Source organism: Talpa occidentalis, unplaced genomic scaffold, assembly GCF_014898055.3.
Source record: "Talpa occidentalis isolate TD23 unplaced genomic scaffold, MPIMG_talOcc4v2.1, whole genome shotgun sequence".
NCBI lineage: Eukaryota > Metazoa > Chordata > Mammalia > Eulipotyphla > Talpidae > Talpa > Talpa occidentalis.
Window position 1 is genome coordinate 8011398 of NW_026555331.1, and position 17412 is coordinate 8028809.

General features: G+C 55.1%; 1 protein-coding gene across 1 annotated transcript in view; it reads right to left on the bottom strand.

Moving 5' to 3' along the window:
- The window catches only part of TG (thyroglobulin), a 168462-nt gene that overhangs the window by 106072 nt on the left and 44978 nt on the right, over nucleotides 1-17412 (bottom strand). The window contains exons 28-35 of the mRNA XM_037513233.1: nucleotides 16207-16371; nucleotides 11188-11253; nucleotides 9556-9636; nucleotides 6904-7041; nucleotides 5333-5509; nucleotides 4106-4217; nucleotides 2183-2262; nucleotides 1428-1571 (exon numbers count right to left, since the gene is read on the bottom strand). Of these exons, the coding sequence (XP_037369130.1) occupies nucleotides 1428-1571; nucleotides 2183-2262; nucleotides 4106-4217; nucleotides 5333-5509; nucleotides 6904-7041; nucleotides 9556-9636; nucleotides 11188-11253; nucleotides 16207-16371 (963 nt within the window). The remainder of the gene's footprint in view (nucleotides 1-1427; nucleotides 1572-2182; nucleotides 2263-4105; nucleotides 4218-5332; nucleotides 5510-6903; nucleotides 7042-9555; nucleotides 9637-11187; nucleotides 11254-16206; nucleotides 16372-17412) is intronic.

The window sequence follows — 17412 nt, forward strand, 5'->3', positions numbered from 1 at the left end:
GGTGGACATTTTTAGAAACCACATTTGACACTTTGTAAACTAGGCAAAGCCCCTGCCCCACTTGCAGGCACGCAGCGCAGGGGAGAGAAAACCCAGCAGGCTCTTCAGGAAGGAGGTGTCCGCTCAGCAGATGCCTGCCCCTTCCAGGAACTTGCCTCTGGGTGGTGCTCGGCCACACCTGGGCCTGGGCCCCTGCACCCACCCTGAAGTCAAGAACGCTTCCTCCCTGGGTACCACTGCCAGGAAGGGGCTGCAGCAGCCTCATTTGCATTCAGAGTGGCAGCCCTAGCCTCTCAGTTCTGTGCTGAGACACAAGGAATTTCCTAGTGATTTGCAGCCAAAAGGCCAGAAAGTGCATTGCTGGGGGCTCTCCAGGATCCCCTCTTGGCACTTGCTGCTCTGGGTTTGTGCCCTTCCTCCCGGATTCTAGCAGATTCACTTTACAGGTGAACATGCAATGGCCCTTGTGCGGGCATCTGAGCAGGTGTCTGGCCCACCTGCCTCCTCTCCCCACACCCCACTCCCTGAGCTTTCCCTGGAGTGCACTGGGCATCAGTCCTTGGAGAATGGAACCCCTGCTCTTGCTGAGCTCCAGAAGCCCCCAGGCACCCCTACAGCAACATAGGCCATTGCACTGAGTGGCCCTCTGGGCACAGAGTAAGTGTCTCCTCGGGAGGGGGCAGGAGCAGGACCAAGCTCACAGGCATTTATGAGTACAAGGGAAAGGGCTTTCCAGTGGTTTCTGGAAAGAAATTCTTCTTAAGAGGGGTTCTTGTCTTTCACTGCTGCCTCCCAGCAGGGCTCACCCTTTGCACAGGCCCTTCTAGCTCTCCTGCCTGCACAGAGTTTGGCCCTGGCAGGAGCTGGATGACCATGGCTTCCTCACCCTTTCCCCAGAGGGAGTTCTCCAGAAACTGGACCAGGGCTCTCTTCTGGCATTTGGCCCTTGGCCTGTAGCGGGGTCAGCGGCCCACTACCTGGATTAAGTGACAAGTGAGAGAACGAGTAGAAACACATCTGCTGGTCTCCCCCGTGGGCACTGGCACTCTAACTATACTCGGAGGCACCTCCCCCCACCCCCACAGCCTCAACGGAGCTGTCACCTTCTCTGCCCCACCTTCCTGCTGGCTGAGGCTTCCAGTCTCAGCTGGGCCAGAGGCCCCCTGCAATTGAAAGCTTGAAGTCCCTGGAGGGGACTGGTGATGACAGTGAGAAGCTGAAGAGGTTATTGATGCATTCCGTAAACACAGCCTGAGGTCACACTGGCCAGCCTTCCTGTTTTTATCAACAGATGCCAATATATTTCTTTACTGCTTGAGCTGAATCAGTTTCTGTTGCTGGCACCCAACAGAGCCTGGCTGACCCGCCTCCCAGCACAAGAACAGCCCAGCAAAGACACCATGTAGCCCTTCAGGGCAGGAACTCACCAGGCTTCTGGTACCATCCGAAGGGATAGGTGCGGGCTTCAGTGTCGGGGGAGCTGCAGTCCAGCAGGCGCCAGGCGCCTCTGTTCTCCTCACTGCACGTCTGATACCCCAAGTTGTTCAGAGTTAGGCATGTCACCTCTCCCCCTGGAGCAAAAAGGTCAGCAGGATGAGGAAAGTGGCCAGGGTGGAAGATTCCAGATGAGCGAGGGAGACAGAGATCTCATTGGGACACATCACCATAGCCAGGTGTGTGTTCAGCCACTGAGGAAAAGCCTGGTGCCCTGGGGAGCAGGGATGGTGGCAGCTAATACCTCACTGAGCACCCACAGGTGCCCAGGGCGGTGCTGGGCTCTGCCTGCATTCTACTGCTAGGCCCCTACACAGCCCTATGAGGAGGGTCGCCTTGTGTCCCCGTGCAGAGGAGGAAACTGAGGCTCAGAGATTGAGTGACTTGTCCAGGATCACTCCAGTGGACCTGAATCAAGAACTAAATTCAAACCATGTGGATGGAGCCAAAGTTCACCCACATCAAATGCCGGAACAAGGCTGGACAGGAGAGCAGGAGACAGTCACACCCCAGCCCGATGAAGCGCTGGTGAGGCGACAGGCCCGGGGCGTGCGTCCTCAGGGCACTTCCCACCTGCGCAAGGGGATGGCTCCTCCCACCAACCATGAGGAAGGCTGGGACTGGACAACTCCATGGACATGAGGGGCTTTCTGGATGGCGCCCTATGCGCAGAGGGCCCCGCCCTTACCTTTCAGCTGGGAGACATTGAGGAAGCCGAAGCCGATGCAGCACGGGTCCAGGTCACACAACCGCTCGCACTCGAAGAACCTGGAGCAGGAAGTGGAAGAGCAAAGCCAGGTGTTCCAGGTGGCCCAAGAGCAAAGCCAGGCGCTCATGGGTGGCCCAAGAGCAAAGCCAGGCGTTCATGGGTGGCCCACCTACTGGGCGGGCTGAACCGCCACCTGATCTGGGGCCTCCCCAACCTCCTACATGGGGTGCCTGGGCCAGTCTTCCAGGGTGGATTCCCAGCTTGGTTCTTTCCAAAACCCAGATTCTCCCGTCTCAGGACAGCTGCCTCGCCCTTCTTCACGCGTCTGCTTACTCAGCAGATCCGCTGTGCCTGTGACGGGCGGGGGTCAGAGCCAGGCCACCTCAGGGCTGACTGTGCTGACCATCCCGTCAGGCGGGGAGAAAGCCCCAGCTCTGGACTCTGGGGAAAGGGAAGGGTGGGCCGGGTGTCTCCAGGGGCAGGGGTTCCAGTCCAAGTGACCCGCACAGGTGCCTGCCCGGGGCCAGGGCGCTGAGCCTGTGCTCCCCAGCCTCTCCTTCCATGCCTTCCCCTGGGCCCTCACGCGCAGAGTGAGCCTCTGCTTCCTGGGACCCGGCGCTGGGCTCTCACTCAGGACCTACTTTGCTCAAGAACTTGCTGGATCTCCCTCTCAGCTTCAAGGACCAGTCCTGGCAGGAGTAACTTGGTGGCTCCAAACCAGTCCCCCAGGCTCTGCCCTAAGACCCCTGCGCTGGCCACTCAGTTGGGTTCTGGGCACTTGTTCTGATGCCTGAGAGTTCACTGGAGGCTGCAGTTTCTAAGAGGTGTGGGGACCCCTTTTTGTTCTTGCTGTTCCCCTTCCCATTGGAGCCCCGGAAGCCAAGTCACGTCCAGGGAATACAGCCTCCCTGTCTCAGGCAGCTGCTGCGGGGCTGGCTGCCTCTCCACCCAGATCCTGGGGACCACCTTCCCATTTTTCCCTGTCTCAGAGTCCAGCCACCCGCCATTTCTTTCCCTTTCTTGGGGTCCATTGCTAAGCCGCACCCTGACAAGTGTGCTTCCCCACTGAACTCCCTCTGCTGAGCCCAGACACAAGCTCTGCACCCCCAACCCTGGCACCCCAGCACCAGGGTCAGGCTGATCCCTGGGTATGCCCCTCAGTTTCATCCCTGCCCCTCAGCACAGGCACCCAGCGAGACCTCAAGACAGACTGTTCCATACCATTGTTTTATCTGCACTTTCAAAAGTAGATTTTATATGCCAGCAACATGCCAGCTTCGTAAATCAATCCCATTTCCTAGATCAGTAGTTCCTGCCCCTGTGCCTCTTGAATTCTACAGGATGGGAATTCAGATTGTTGAGCCACACCCCAGGAAATGCTGTTTCAGCGGATCCTGGGATGGGGCTTGGAAAGAAGCTCCTGGAGGCTGGCGGAGGGTCCACAGACTAGAGAGAAGCATCACCTTCACCTATACAACTAAATAACAGCTTGCTGGACATAACATTAAGAATGGACATTTTTAAAGTAATAAATAAAAAAGCTTATATGTATATGATCCTCTTAGAAGCTCCAGTGGCTGCCCAGATTCTACACCAACACAGACACGCCTTGCTGTCAAGCTCGCTGTGCTGGATGATCACCTTATTCTTGGGGGAGACATGGCTCTATGCTCCCCTTTGGCGTCAGCTGAGTCAGGGCCTAGTGCTGTGTTTAGTGTCAGTAACCCACTTAGCACCCTCCTTAGCTGCACTTACCTCCCACCCCCTTGTATATCCTTTACATTGGCTTCTACAATTCTTTATGCTTTTGAGTTTAACTGATAATATGGCGCCTCCTTTTGGGGGCAGAAGGCCCTACGGTGAACATTAGCAGGGTGGGGGCAGTGAAAGGAAGTGGCTTACCCATTGGAAATGGATTTGTTGGACATGGACACTTTGCTTCTAATGGAAACCCCTGTCAGCTTTCGGAACGGCAGGCGGGTATAAAAGTTGTCCACTTTCTCCTTCAGTACAACTACACAGGAGAGAAAATACATTATTTAGAGACATCTAGAAAATCTGGAAACAAAGGTGAAAAACCAGGTTGAAAGCTTCTGGTTAAAGAAGGCATGTGCAATTCACATATTTATTTTCTGTCCCTACCCCTAACCTCATTAATAGCAGGTACATACACCCACAAGAATGAGGGGCAAGGAAGGGAAATTAGAAAGCACAAAGAGGAAAAAAAGTGACTTAATAAACCAAAAAAAAGCTTAATCCTCAACTTCTCTGTGGGAGAAAAGCAAGAATAATCCAAAACGCCTTCTGGAATCCCTAACAATTTAAGAACCGGAGACACCGGGATGAAGGTGGCCATTTCCAGAATTGACTAGAAGTGTCCCCCAGAAGCAATTAGGTATCCAGTTTCCTCCTCTGCTTGCTCAGCTAACAGCTGCCCTGCTCCCACCACAGAAGGCGGAGCTGTGTTTTCAAGAGGGGGTGGGGTGTGGGGCTCCTGGGGATTCCTTCAAGTCAGCCCACATGAAGATGAAGATGAGACTCTTCATCTTCCAGCTTTGTTTGGCACCCAAAGCACTGCTCCCGGGTCAGACGTAAGGAGATTCCTTGGGAGGAAGGGCCTAGAAACACTGCATGAGGGATGCCCCAGAGGCAGGAGATTGTCCTACCAGAAACCTGACCTTAGCAATTCCCACCACCCCCTGCAGCCTCTGGATCAGCTGCTGAGCCCTCCTGACATCTGCGTGGAAAACCAAAGGCCACACAGTGAATGCAGGACGTGGCACCTTGGAAGACACAGTGCAAGGTGAAAACTACTCCCCCAAATAGCATCATTAATGTCCCTGGGAAGAAGGCCAAGTGCCGTCCTGGCAAAGCAGCCCTGGCTGTTCTGCAGTCTGCAGCTGGCCGGAACCCTGGCTGACAGGAGCCCAGCCGCTTTCCCTGAGGAGTGGCCTCCAGGGCAGGCTTAGTCCCGACAGTCAACCTGATCATTTCTGCCACTTTAGATCTCTACAAGGAGCATGCATACCTTTATTTTACAAGGAAGCAGCAGTTGACCTGGATATTTCTGAAACCACAGAGCCAGCAGCCCACTGGAAATGCAGCCCACAGAACCCACCAAGCACTCACCTTTCTTCCGGAACAGGGCCTGTGGCCTGTGGGGCAGGACAAGCCTGCAGCCCCTGGCACTGGACTCCATGGCACCGTCACACACCTGGGCCTCAGGATAGAGGGTGCAGGTGAAGTAGAGGGGAGCACTGTCTGTTATCTCCACCAGCTGACAGAAAGTGGGCTCCTGGACACAGCCTAAGGCAGAACAGAGTGAGATGTAAGTCCTTGGGAGGCCTGCTGGGGAGGTTCTAGAATAACCTGGAAAGAAAGACTGGTGGGGATTCTTCTTAGGCAGGGCACAGGCCTAGTCTGGAAAGTCCAAGAAAAACACTTGTTCTGCTAGCTGGGGAGAGGTCCGCCTGAGAAACAGGGAGTCTGCAGTTCTGCTAAAGGCAGAGATGGTGAGGTGTCAGCGAGAACAGCCGCACAGGAGGCGAGAGGAGATAAGCCTGTCAGATCTACCCAGCATCATCTCAGGGTCAGTCAAATATCTTCAGACCAGAGGCCACAGAAGGGTCCAGACTTTGTGAGCCATCTTTCCTGCTCCCACTCCCACATCTGTCTTTGCCACTGGCAGATGTGAGCTACCTGACAGGAGAAGTTGAGTCATGTTTTTGTTTTCTCATCTCCCAGATCAAACACAAGCCCCAGATGCTCAATAACTTCCTGCCAAGTGATGGACAAATGGATGGACAGACAGACAGACGAATAGGAGGATGGAAGGGTGGAGGGATGGGCAGGCATGTTGTTAGGTGGGTGGGTGTGTGAGTATATAAATGGGTGCATGGGGGGCCTCCCTGGTGGTGCAAGGGGTTAAGACACAACCTATGAAGCTCTCTGCAGCTACTTCAGCATGAGTTCGATTCCCCCGCCAGCCAGGGAGGAACCCACATGGGAAGCAGACCTCTCCTGACTTGCCCGCTGCTCCCCTCAGCAGTGTATTTTGTCAGTCTGCCTGTTCTATTCTCCACTCTGTCTCTGGTGAATCCTCTCACCCCCCACACATCTGGACTGAACCCCAGCTCTTGTATGCATAAATAAATCTTTAAAAAAATAAATGGGTGCATCGGTGGGTGGATGGATGATGGACTTACAGACAGAGAGGTGGATTGATGGATGATGGAGATGGACGATGCATGGAAGTTGGATGGATGGACAGGTGGAGAGATGGATGGGAGGGTGAGTGGATGGATGATGGGTGGATAGGTGGGTGGGTGGAGAGATAAATGGGAGGTTGGGTGGGTGGAGAGATGGATGATGGGTAGGTGGAGAGATGGATGATGGACAGGTGGAGAGATGGGTGAGTGGGTAGGTGGATGGGCAGGCATGTTGGTAGGAAGGTGGGTGGGTGGATGGATGCATGGATGGGTGGATGGATGACAGGATCCAGGGACAGAGTAGATGAACCATGGTCTAAGCTTCTTGAAGGCTGGGGCCATGTCCTGTCTTTCTTCCAGGTCACCCATGATGCCCGCACAAAGGCAACGGCCGAGCTACACCACGGAGTTTGATCCTATCTCTCAGGGGCGGTCACGGGGATGCCTGGTGGCAGTGGCGGAAGGGGAAGGCTGTGGTCTAAGGATACTTACGAGAGAAGCACCACAGGTTCGCCTGCTGAGATGAAAAGAGATGCTTGAAGAGCCTGTGCCGCCGGCTTGGCAGGGATCGGTTTCCACTGACAACGGCCTGGGTAAGGTCCACAGGGGAGAAGAGCTCTGTGGTCAAATCTGAAAAAAAGGGAGGACCGTGAATATGACAAAGACACACCCCACTTCAGGCTCCATAAAGAGGTTCCCTAGAGCTGAGGGACCCACAGCTCAGGCCTGGGGTGGGGGCTGGGGGAGCGACATTTCCGCACCTCATGAGGACTCTGACCTTCCAGAGAAACTGATTTAGGGGCCATGAAGCAGTTCATGGAGGGGAGCTGGGCACTGACAGTGTCCCTCAGCTCGGGGCTCTGGAGTGAGGGGCATTCCACCCCAAACAGACACCCCCACTTGGCCTTGGCTGGAGCACCCTCCCCACAGCCACTGCCCACGCTCCATGCAGCTGCTCAGGATGGCGGAGCTCCTCCCTGGCAAGCGGCCTCAAGGCGGGTAAGGGGTGTGAGCACCTGGCTGGGCACTAGGCTGGGCTCAGAGACCATCACACCCCTTTGTTTCCGCACCTCCTGTTGCTGGTCTGCGCTGCACACGCCCCCTCCCCGCTGACCTGCGTTGGCACCGGTCACCTCTTTCTATTTTTTAATTTGGTTCTTTTTAAATATAACTTCACTCCTTTGCAGAGGAACTTCTTCATTTATTTCAAGAGGATTGGTAACTGCATTTGAAGCATTTTTTGTTATTCTTGTTTATTTTCCATCACCCCCCACATCCCCTAGCCCTGTCCCTCTCCCCCTCCACCTCAGAGACCTCACTGCATTTACTGATGTCCGCTACTTTGTGCTTGACCTTCTCGAGTCATCTGTTCTATAAAATGTCAGGCATTTGTCTTTGCCGTGCTGACTACGCAATGCCGTACCCCTTCAGCCAGCCTACGAGGGAGCAGCAGCAGCAGGGAGCAGGCCCCAGGTGCTGGGAAAGTGTCCTCTTAGCCTTTGCACAGGCTGTTCCCTCTCCTGGAGCATCTTGTCCCCAGGAAATGTCCAGCAGATCCTTCCAGGCCCCGCAGAGAAGCCGCGTGATTCCCTCAGGGTCTGGCCCTCACTCCCACAGGACACGGCCCCGTCCCCATCACAGCCCCTGCCTCGGGGCCTCCCGTGGCTGCAGTTCTCGCTAGTCTGGAAAGTCCAGTGCAGCAGGTGGGCAGCGCAGCCTCTGGGGTGAGAGGATGAACACCACGGCCACCAGTGTAGACCTGGCTTGCGCCGCATTAGGAAGGCTCGTTTCCTGCTGTCCTCAGACCCCTGTGCTCCCCATGAAGTGGCTTCCGGAGAGGAGGCCGCCTGCCTGGCTCCCCTGTGTGTCTGGGGGCTCGCTCACTGCAGGAAGCTGAGGCAGGAAGGAGAGACTCTGCTCTGGGCCTTGAATCCGAGAGGTGCTCTCTCCCTCCCGGGGACACAGACCAGGAGAAGCCGCAGGGACCCCCGCAGAGGAGGGGCTCAAGGGGCTCCTCCCACGAGGGCCTTGTCTTCTTCAGCCTAGAAAGGGAACCAGCTGAGACCAGGACACTGGGCCTGAGCTGGTCTGTTCGCCCAAGGCCTTCCCAGGCCCTGGGCCGGGCCCAGAGCTGCTGGAGGGACGCCGGGATTGCACCATAGGTTCTGCACAGACCCTGGCACAGAGCTTGATGATGGCTTTTACAGATGATCTCGGCGCCACTGAACCACTCACAGTGACACTGGCTGAACTGTGTGGCAGCCCCGGGAAGGCCCCAGAAGGCTGGGGTCACAGGAGTGCCCGGGGAGGCAGGGCCTGCAGGATCCCCTGCAGCACCAGCATCCCCAGCCCAGAAGATGGAAGCCCGGGGTGGGTGGGAGGCAGCTGTGGCCAGAACTTCCCCCAGAGAAGCCAGACATCTGAATTTGTATATAAAACCTCCCAATTAAAAATACTGGTTCAGTTTTAAAAAATTAAAATTCTTCTCTGCAAATCAAGCAAAACCTGTGTGTTGTGTAAGCAGGGGGCGGCCTGTCAAGGGGCTGCAAGCCCACGCTGCCTACGTCTGGGCCGTGAGGCTGGGTTCCAGAAGGGCCCAGGCTTTGCAGTCAGCTGGCTGGCTTGACCCCAGCTTGACCCTGGCACAGCTGCTCACTCAGTGCTGGGCTGGATTAAGGGAGGGACCCCACGTATCTCTTGGTTAAATGGGAATAAGGACACCGATCCACAGCCTTGTAACCTTTGAGAGACGATGCATAAACTGGCCCGGAGCAGGGCCTGGCAGCCAGGAGACCCAGGAGCAGGGTAGCAGGCGTCTCTTGTGCCTCCACAAGTGAGGGTCACGGTCACCCTGGATTCAGGGGGAAAGCCATGGCTGGTTGCACAGAAGTCTGGATGCCAGCCATGTGCTCGGGAGGCTCCCCATGGCTGCCTCCTTCCCCACAGCAGTGGCGGCCTAGCAGGGGCCTCACCTCACTTTCAGTGCCGATGGCCCCTCTGAGGAGATGACCGTGTTTATGAAGTGGATAGTGGGGTCAGAGCTCACAGGGGAGTCTGTGGCTGCAGATTCACTGAGGACCCTCTTGGCTTCCCTCTAACTTCCACAGCTATACCCCCGTCTAGGATGAGGGTCGTGTCTGGTACCTGGGTCTACCGCCAGCGCTGGCCTCACTGCCGGTTCTCTTCTGCATCCCACAGACTCGGACCGAGACCCCATGTCAGAATCTAGGAGGGAAAAGAGAAAAGGTGGTCGAAGGCTGGGGAGGAGAAGGGAGGCCTCCTCTGGTCAGCCAGACGGTAATGCCACGTGGGAATTCTCAGGGCCAACATCGGGGTGCCCAGGACAGATGCCGCCTCACCCAGGGGCAGGGTCTGCACAGCTCAGCCTTTTCAGACGCCGCCACCCCTCGGCACAAGGCTGGTCCTTGACAGTGACATTGGCAAAGGCTTTGGCCCTCACAGAGTATGTTCATCAGCGTCGGTCTTGACGATGCTCAGGAGCAGGGTTTGCAAAGAACAGACCCAGAGGGGTGAGATCACGTGTGCCAGGACACCCACGTGGTACTGGGTGCATCGGAATTAGACAAATTCAATAAAGTTTCCATGTCAGGAGCGAGTCTTCCAAAAGCAGATTCTGGCAGGAGCCAGGGGTCCTACTCGCCCACAGTTAGCAAGATGTCCCGAGGAGAAGCAACGCCTTACTTTCTCACCAGCTACATCGAATGTGCCACAAATTTTTCGTAACTGGGCACCCAGATCTGGGTGTCAGCCCCAGGACCTGCCGGACTCACTCGAGGTCTCCAAGTCTCATTTTTCTGGTCTGAAAAAATGAGCGACAGGTCGTCCCTCGATAGGCCCGCGTTATAGCCGTGGCCAAGTGAGCAAAGGGTGTGGCGGTTCATTCTAGCACTTCAAAGTGAAGACGAGGCTAGCGCCCCCTCAGCATCTTATGTCACCCACAGGGTGTGGAGCTCAAGTTTCTGACCTCAGGGGTGAGCAACGGACCCAAATCCACACCCCGTACCCCAAGTCTACACTGTGCCCCCACCACCATCGCACAAGCACAGAAGCAGCTCACTGCTGCCTCTCAGGAGACAGAGGGGGTGGGGCAGTGAGAAGAGGAGGCTCGAGAGACACTGGGTCATTCCTCCTACCTCTGGGGGTGGGGGTGGGGGGGGTGGGGCCGATGGCCTGGACACAGGTCGCTCTTGTCTGCATTCCTGAGGCCCGAGGCCAAGGCGTGCGCACCTCTCCTCCCACGTCATTCAGGCTCACCTGACGCTCTCCCACGCCATGGCTCCAGGTGGGCTCTTGGCCAGTGTTCAGCAAACTTAGTGGAGGCCCGAGAGGCCACACCTGTGCTTAACCTGAGCCCCCAACCTGACCCCCCACACACACAGGGCCACTGCCTCTAAGCAAAAGGTCATGGCGAATCTGCCCTGTCCCCACACTCCAGCCTCAGGGAGAGGCACCTGAGGGTGAGGCTGAGTCCCTGGGAGATGCTGCAGCAGCCTCAGAGCCTCATCCTAGTGACCAGGCCTGTGGCCAGCAAACGCGACCCCCAGGAACCAGGCTCCCTTCCCCCACCCATCCGTGGGTTCCATGCTTTTCACATTTTTCATTGGCCGTGCCTTGTCTGAGGAGGGTTGAGGCCCCTTACTTCACATCAAGCTCTCACTTGGAAAGTAAATCTACACTTTTCTCCCTGAGGAGGTGGCCTGGGTAGGGGATGTCACGTGATCCCGTGTCCTGCTCCCCCTACCCCGCAGAGATTACCTTTCCAGAGATAAACCTGCTGGAAGCTGGTGAAGGTGTCTTGAGTTCCCTCCAGGTGCGTCAGACCTGAAAAGAGGGTGGTTCTCCTGTGAGCGTGCAGTCAGGTCGGCCGCCATCACCACCTCTGCTCCCCTCCTGCCCTGGCCCCTCCTGGGCCTGAAACTCTGTTTCCCACAAAGGTGCACCCCCAAAGCCTGCTGGAGCGTTCTCCCCATGCTGTGCTACAAAACCAGGGCCAATCAGGCCCAGGTGTCTTGCAGAGGTCACCAAAGGGATGACTGGAGAGGGACCGTGAGCTGTGACACAGACTCACTTGAGGGACTGACAATGGCCTAAGGGGAGCAGAGTTCATGGGGCACTTGACTGCCGTGTTCATTCTTTGCATCTCTTCAGTCCTCTGAGACTCTCGCTGGCCACAGGGATGGTAACTCTGAGCTTGCAATAATGTGTATTAACTGGCTTCTCAGCAGTACCCTACGAGGCAAAGCTGCCAATATTTATCAACATAACTGAATTTTTTTTTTTCCTGCCAAACTACACTCCCCTGGTAAGATTGGCTTTGCCGCACTATTTCTTGACAGTTAGGGTTTATTGTCTTGCCTCTGTTCTACCTTCAATTGCTGCCAGTTTCCCCTGTGATGGGAAGGGCTGAGAAAAGAGTTCATCAGTCGTGGAAGACACAACAGGAGACAGCTGGCTCCCAACTTGAGACCAAGAAATGATGAGAGTTTGTTTTTAATTACTAAGAGCCGTTGTCATTTACCCAAGACCATAATGTCTAGGTTAAGTCTCACAGGTAGACATTTTTGCCCCTAATTTCTAGGTGAAGACCAAAACCCAGAGGCAGATGCAAGAGTTCACCCTCCACCTGCCTGGTTCCTCACCCCTTGCTCTTAGTTGCCACACCTAGGAGAGGGTCATGCACATTGACTTCCACCCACCCAAAATGGCAGGAGGTACATAGGTTCTTATGTGAAAGGTGTGAAACTAGGTTTCAAGAGGGATAGTTTAACAATGAACTGTGGCAAACTCAAACTTTTAAAATGACCCTGCGGACGACCACCCTCTACGCCAGGGAGGTGAGCCACAGATACCAGGTGTGCCTCCATCTGGTTCTGGTTCTGCTTCTGCAAAGAGAATAATGATGGTGCTAGAGTCTCATGGGTTGTTGTAGGGTAAGGTGAAAGTATCAGGCTTTTCTGCCCTCCCGCCATTAGGATAGATGAGGGAACCCTGTGGTCCTGAATGCATGCCTGATGGCGGGCACCTGCAGTGGGTACACCTGGGCTGAGAGACTGAGTTTATAAGGGCGGCATCACAGGGATACCAGCAGAAGCCGAGAATGAACGAAAGCAGGAGAGAAGGCTTGCTGGGGGCTGGAAGATCTGCCAGCCTCCCGGCCCCCAGCACCCCTACCTGCCGTGTGCCTGGTAAATCCCAATAAAAGCCTGCAAAGCCACCGAGGGCTCCAGGACTCTTTCCTCCTTTACCTGGTCTGCTGGGTCACAGAAAACCTGCTCAGTGCCCTGTTCCTGTCCTTACAGTTGTCCAGTGCTGGCACGATTCCAAGTGCTCCACGTGCAGCCTTCCCTCAACCAACTTCCGAAGAGGCAGAAGTTGTCATTGTCCTCCTTTTACAACTTGGAAGACCGCTCGGAAGGTCAGGAATCAGTGAGCATTCATGCTGGGATTTGGGTCCTGGGCTGTGCTCCAGAGTCTGTCTGCTCACCCCCATCTAACCCTCCGCCTAGGGGGAAGGACGAGGCTGGTCTCCACCAGCACTGGGGGACAGTCTGTCTTTATGGTCAGTGGTTCCGCCTGCGTTTTTTCAATCCATTTTCTCCCTCATTTGTTCAGAGCCCTGGAATCTTCCCTCACTCTTCTTTCCCTCCCTCAGTATTGGTTGTTGGGGGGCCTCCCCAGTGGCGCAGCAGTTGAGCGCTGGGCTGTGAAGCTGCCCGCAGCCTCTGCAGCGCCCGTTCGATCCCCAGCTGCTCCCCGGCCACGGGAGGAGGGTCCCGCATGGCGCGCAGACCTCTCCTGCCGCCCGCTGCTCCCCTCAGCAGTGTGCTTCAGTCCTTCTGCCTGCTCTGCTCCCCGCTCTGGCTCTGGTGAATCCTCTCACCCTCCCGCGCTTGTGACTGTACCCAGTGCTTGTAAAAATAAATAAATCTTTAAAATATATATATATAGGTTGTTGGAAAGGGTATCTGTCAGCTAGTCACTCTTTAGTAAGAACTTAAAGTACCATGTTTATTTTCCTGGGGGGTTAATTGTGCTCCAAGACTGAGCTCTCCTATAGGAAGGACGGGATCTAGGTTCTGCTGTCCCAAGGGGAGGGGCCTCCTGATAGTCTGTGTAGAAGGTCACCTCCAATTTGGAACTTCACAGGGAGACCTCAGGCTGCCTGAAGTCCCCATCAAAGAGAACCTCTCTTTAAGCTTTAGTTTGCATCTCCCAATGTACCCCTACACACAGGACTCTGGGGAAAAAATAACTTCAAAAGCCCCTTGGGGATCACTCCTTCTCAGAGGGGCAGCCAGAGCGCGAGCCTCCCTGTTGGACACACCCCACACACGCGCTCCACGCCAAGCTCGATTCACTGCCCATGAACTCATCGAGTGCATTTCTTCACGTGCTTGTTTTCACCCCGGCCTACCTTGGAGGGTAATGGATGTCATATGCCTGCTACTCATCACATAAATAAACTATCTGATTTTTTTGAATCCAAAAGTAACTAAGCCTTATGGAATGCCACATTCTGAGATCTTTTTCTTCCAGGCTCTGGTAAATACACACTCCAAGTAATTGTGTCTCCATACCAGGCTTCATGCTTGCAGGGTAAGGAAAAAAAATGCCAGGCTTTTCTGCCCTCCCGCCATCAGGATAGATGATGGATCCCTGCGGTCCTGAATGCATGCCTGATGGCAGCACCTGGAGTAGGGTGTGGGCAGAGGTAGATGGGATTCACCTGGGCTGAGACTGTGCTTTTTAAGGGCGGCATCACGGGGACGCCAACAGCAGCAGAAGCCGAAAGAGAAGCCAAGAAATAGCAGAACAAACGGAAGAGCAGAGAAGCAGAGAGAAGGCCAGAGAGCCCAGATAGAGTGAGGATTTGCTGGGGGCTGGGAGGCCTGCCAACCTCCCAGCACCCCTGCCTGCCATATGCCTGGTGAACCCCAATAAAAGACCTGCAAAACCCCTGAGGGCTCTGACTCCTCCTTTACCCGGTCTGCATGGGATCCTAGAAAACCTGCACCGTGCCCGTTCCTGCCTCTACAATGCTCCATGATGTGAATCCAGCAATTAGGAAGACACAGCCCAGTTCTTAAAATATAACAAAAATAACTTTTTTTTTTACATGATCATCTCATCTAATACTACACTATGTGTCAGACACTCCACTAAGTTCTATGCATGATCTGTAAGTGCCCAGACAGAAGCTGTTACCAACTGCCCTGGGGGGCCCTTCTGCTTAGGAGCCCTGAGACTTTGGGTGGTTTCCTCTGTGTGCCTCAGTTTCTTCAGCTATAAAGTGGGGAGAGAGATGACAGCAGTGCCCCTCCCCTCTCCATGCGGAGGTGAGGACTCCTGAGTTTATTAGGCCTCCCGAGCCCCACCTGGCTCAGAGTAGACTGATGGCAGAAATTGCTGCTGTCACTACAGTCACCCACTTTTCCCCTTTACAACACCCTGTGAGAATGGAGCTGTCTTTTCCCCATTTTATACACAAGCAATTAGGCCTGGAGGTAGTTATTGACTTGTTTAAGATCACACCATCAGTATCCAAATCGGGGATTCATTCGGGGCAGATTCTCCGCCTAGCTGGTGAGGGAAGTCTACAGGCAAAGGGCAAAGGGCGGGCCTGCCCATCACCCTCTGCGGAGCCTGTGTGAAGCAGTTCTGCAAAGCTGGAAGCAATAAGCTCTGGAGGGTAGTCAGGGAGGGCTTTTGGAGGAGGTGAGAGAACCTCCACTAGAACCCCTCAGCTACGGTGCATTGAGGTCTTTGGGATGTCTCCAAGAGGCAAGAGATGGTCCCTTTCAGCCCTTGGAGGACCATGTCCTGCAGAGACAGGAAGCTCCCTAAAAAAAAAGCACCCCTGACCTCCCTCACATGCTCAGCTCACCTGGCTGACCTGCAAGTGTTTTCATCCCTCCCAAATCAGAGGCAGCATTGGAAACACCTGAGTTCTGAGTTCAGTTAAAAAGCAGAGAGGGCCTCCCTGGTGGTGCAAGGGGTTAAGCACCACACTATGAAGCAATCTGCAGCCTCTGCAGAATGAGTTTGATCCCTGACCAGCCAGGGAGAAACCCCATGGCACAGCAGACCTCTCCTGTCTCACCCGCTGCTCCCCTCAGCAGTGTATTTCAGTCTGCCTGTTCTGCTCCCCACTCTGTCTCTGGTGAATCCTCTCACCCCCACCTCCACATCTCTGGCCTGTACCCCAGCTCTTGTATGCATAAATAAATAAGTCTTTTAAAAAAATTCAGTTTTTAAAATAAATAAATAAAAATAAAAAGCAGAGAGGAGGCAGCTGGAGCCAGATCCCCCCAACCTCATATTAGGACTGGAAGAGGTGAGTGAACCAGGCCTGTTCTGGCCATAAATTAAGACCCTTTGGGTTGAAGGGAAACTTGAGTGACTCTCAAACTTAGTGGGCACAGCATAATCCAGAGAGCTCGGTCACCCCAGCCAAGTCCTAGGCCCCCAGGGGTCAGTGTGGGGCCTGACAATTTGCCTTTCTCACCAGCTCTGGGGGAGGCTGAACCCCATCCCGACCACGGGCGGTGCTATGTGGTCAGCCCCCAGCGCAGGACAGCTCAGCCGCCTGCAGCACTGAGGCCCATCAAAGCTCTTGTGTGGCAGCTCTGGCTGCTCCTCATGCAGCATTTTTGGGTTCTTTCTTTTCAGAACCAGGAATTCCTCAGGGGCGGGGCAGGGCTCAAGTGAGGTAGCAGAGACCTGGCTGGCATGCAGTGCCAGCTGTACAGGAACGTGGGCAAAGGGCAGACTTACCCTTGAACTCCTGGCCTCCCAGGCGCAACGTCACCTGACGGCTCCCCTGGGCAAACGTGACGGTGGGACAGGCAGCGCTGGTCTGGCCTGCAGATGGGCCACCCCAGTCTTCGGCGTGGCAGAGCAAGACATCAGGGGAGCTCAGCAGCCCACAGAGGATGGGGCCTGCAGAGTGACAAGATGGAGGAGTTGTGGGGGGGCGTGCCAGGTCCCTCAGACCCACGTCTGTGCTGAGACGCTGTAAGAGAGGGGCAGGTGCCAATACTGGGGAGTGGACAGAGACATGGGACTTGGCAAAATGGTTGTTAATTGGGTGGTTCTTCCCTGTGATGCTGCAGTTGTCTCACCGGCACTCGGCTCTAGTATTTGTCAATAGCACCCCAGAAGCGTCTAGTGCTCAGCCAGACTCCAGCATCCCTGACCAAGGTAGAGCATTTGGCTTCGCAGATGGGGAAACTGAGGCACAGAAATGGAGAAAGGGTCTCCAGTTGTTGAGATCAGGGGAGTGGCGGGTGCAGGCTGGGGTGTGGGGTGGAGGAAGGCAGGGGCCTGGGAAGAGCCTGCTGAGCTCTCAGAGGAATCCTGAGTCCCGGCCGCCCTCCCCCAGCAGCAGGCCAAAAGCCAGAATCAGAGAAATCCATGCTAAGCAGGGAATGTTTCTCCTGCTCCCAGATCCATGCAGCTTTATGCTTCTGTGCTAACGTGTCAGAAAGACTCTACGTGTCTGAAAGGGGGAGCGCCGAGAGAGATGAGAAGTCCTTTGACCTCACACTGCAGCTTCCATAAACCACCCCCAAGCCTCGGACCACTAAGCACCACTTCTAAGTAGCCTCAGCTGCAACAGAGGCACAGAAGCCTCATGAAGTCTCATTACCATCAGTGCAAACAAAGCCATTTAGGGGCTGGCGGTTGGAGGAAGCTGAAGCATAGCTGGGGGAGGGCTGAGGAACAGAGAGAATCCACCAGAAAGTTAAATGACTTTCCAGATGGCCACTGAAGGACATAGCAGACCTGTTCCTGGTCATCAGAAGATCTAGCCAAGATTTTACAAATTAAACTCCAAATCTGCCTATGAGACAAGACTGAGGAAAACATCTGCCTGGTGTTTTATGTGTGTCTCGAATACAGCCTCACGCTCAGCCTCTCAAGGAGGCTCAGCGCGCCAGAACTTGCAGATCAGGGCTGGGCCTGCAGGGAGAGGCATGC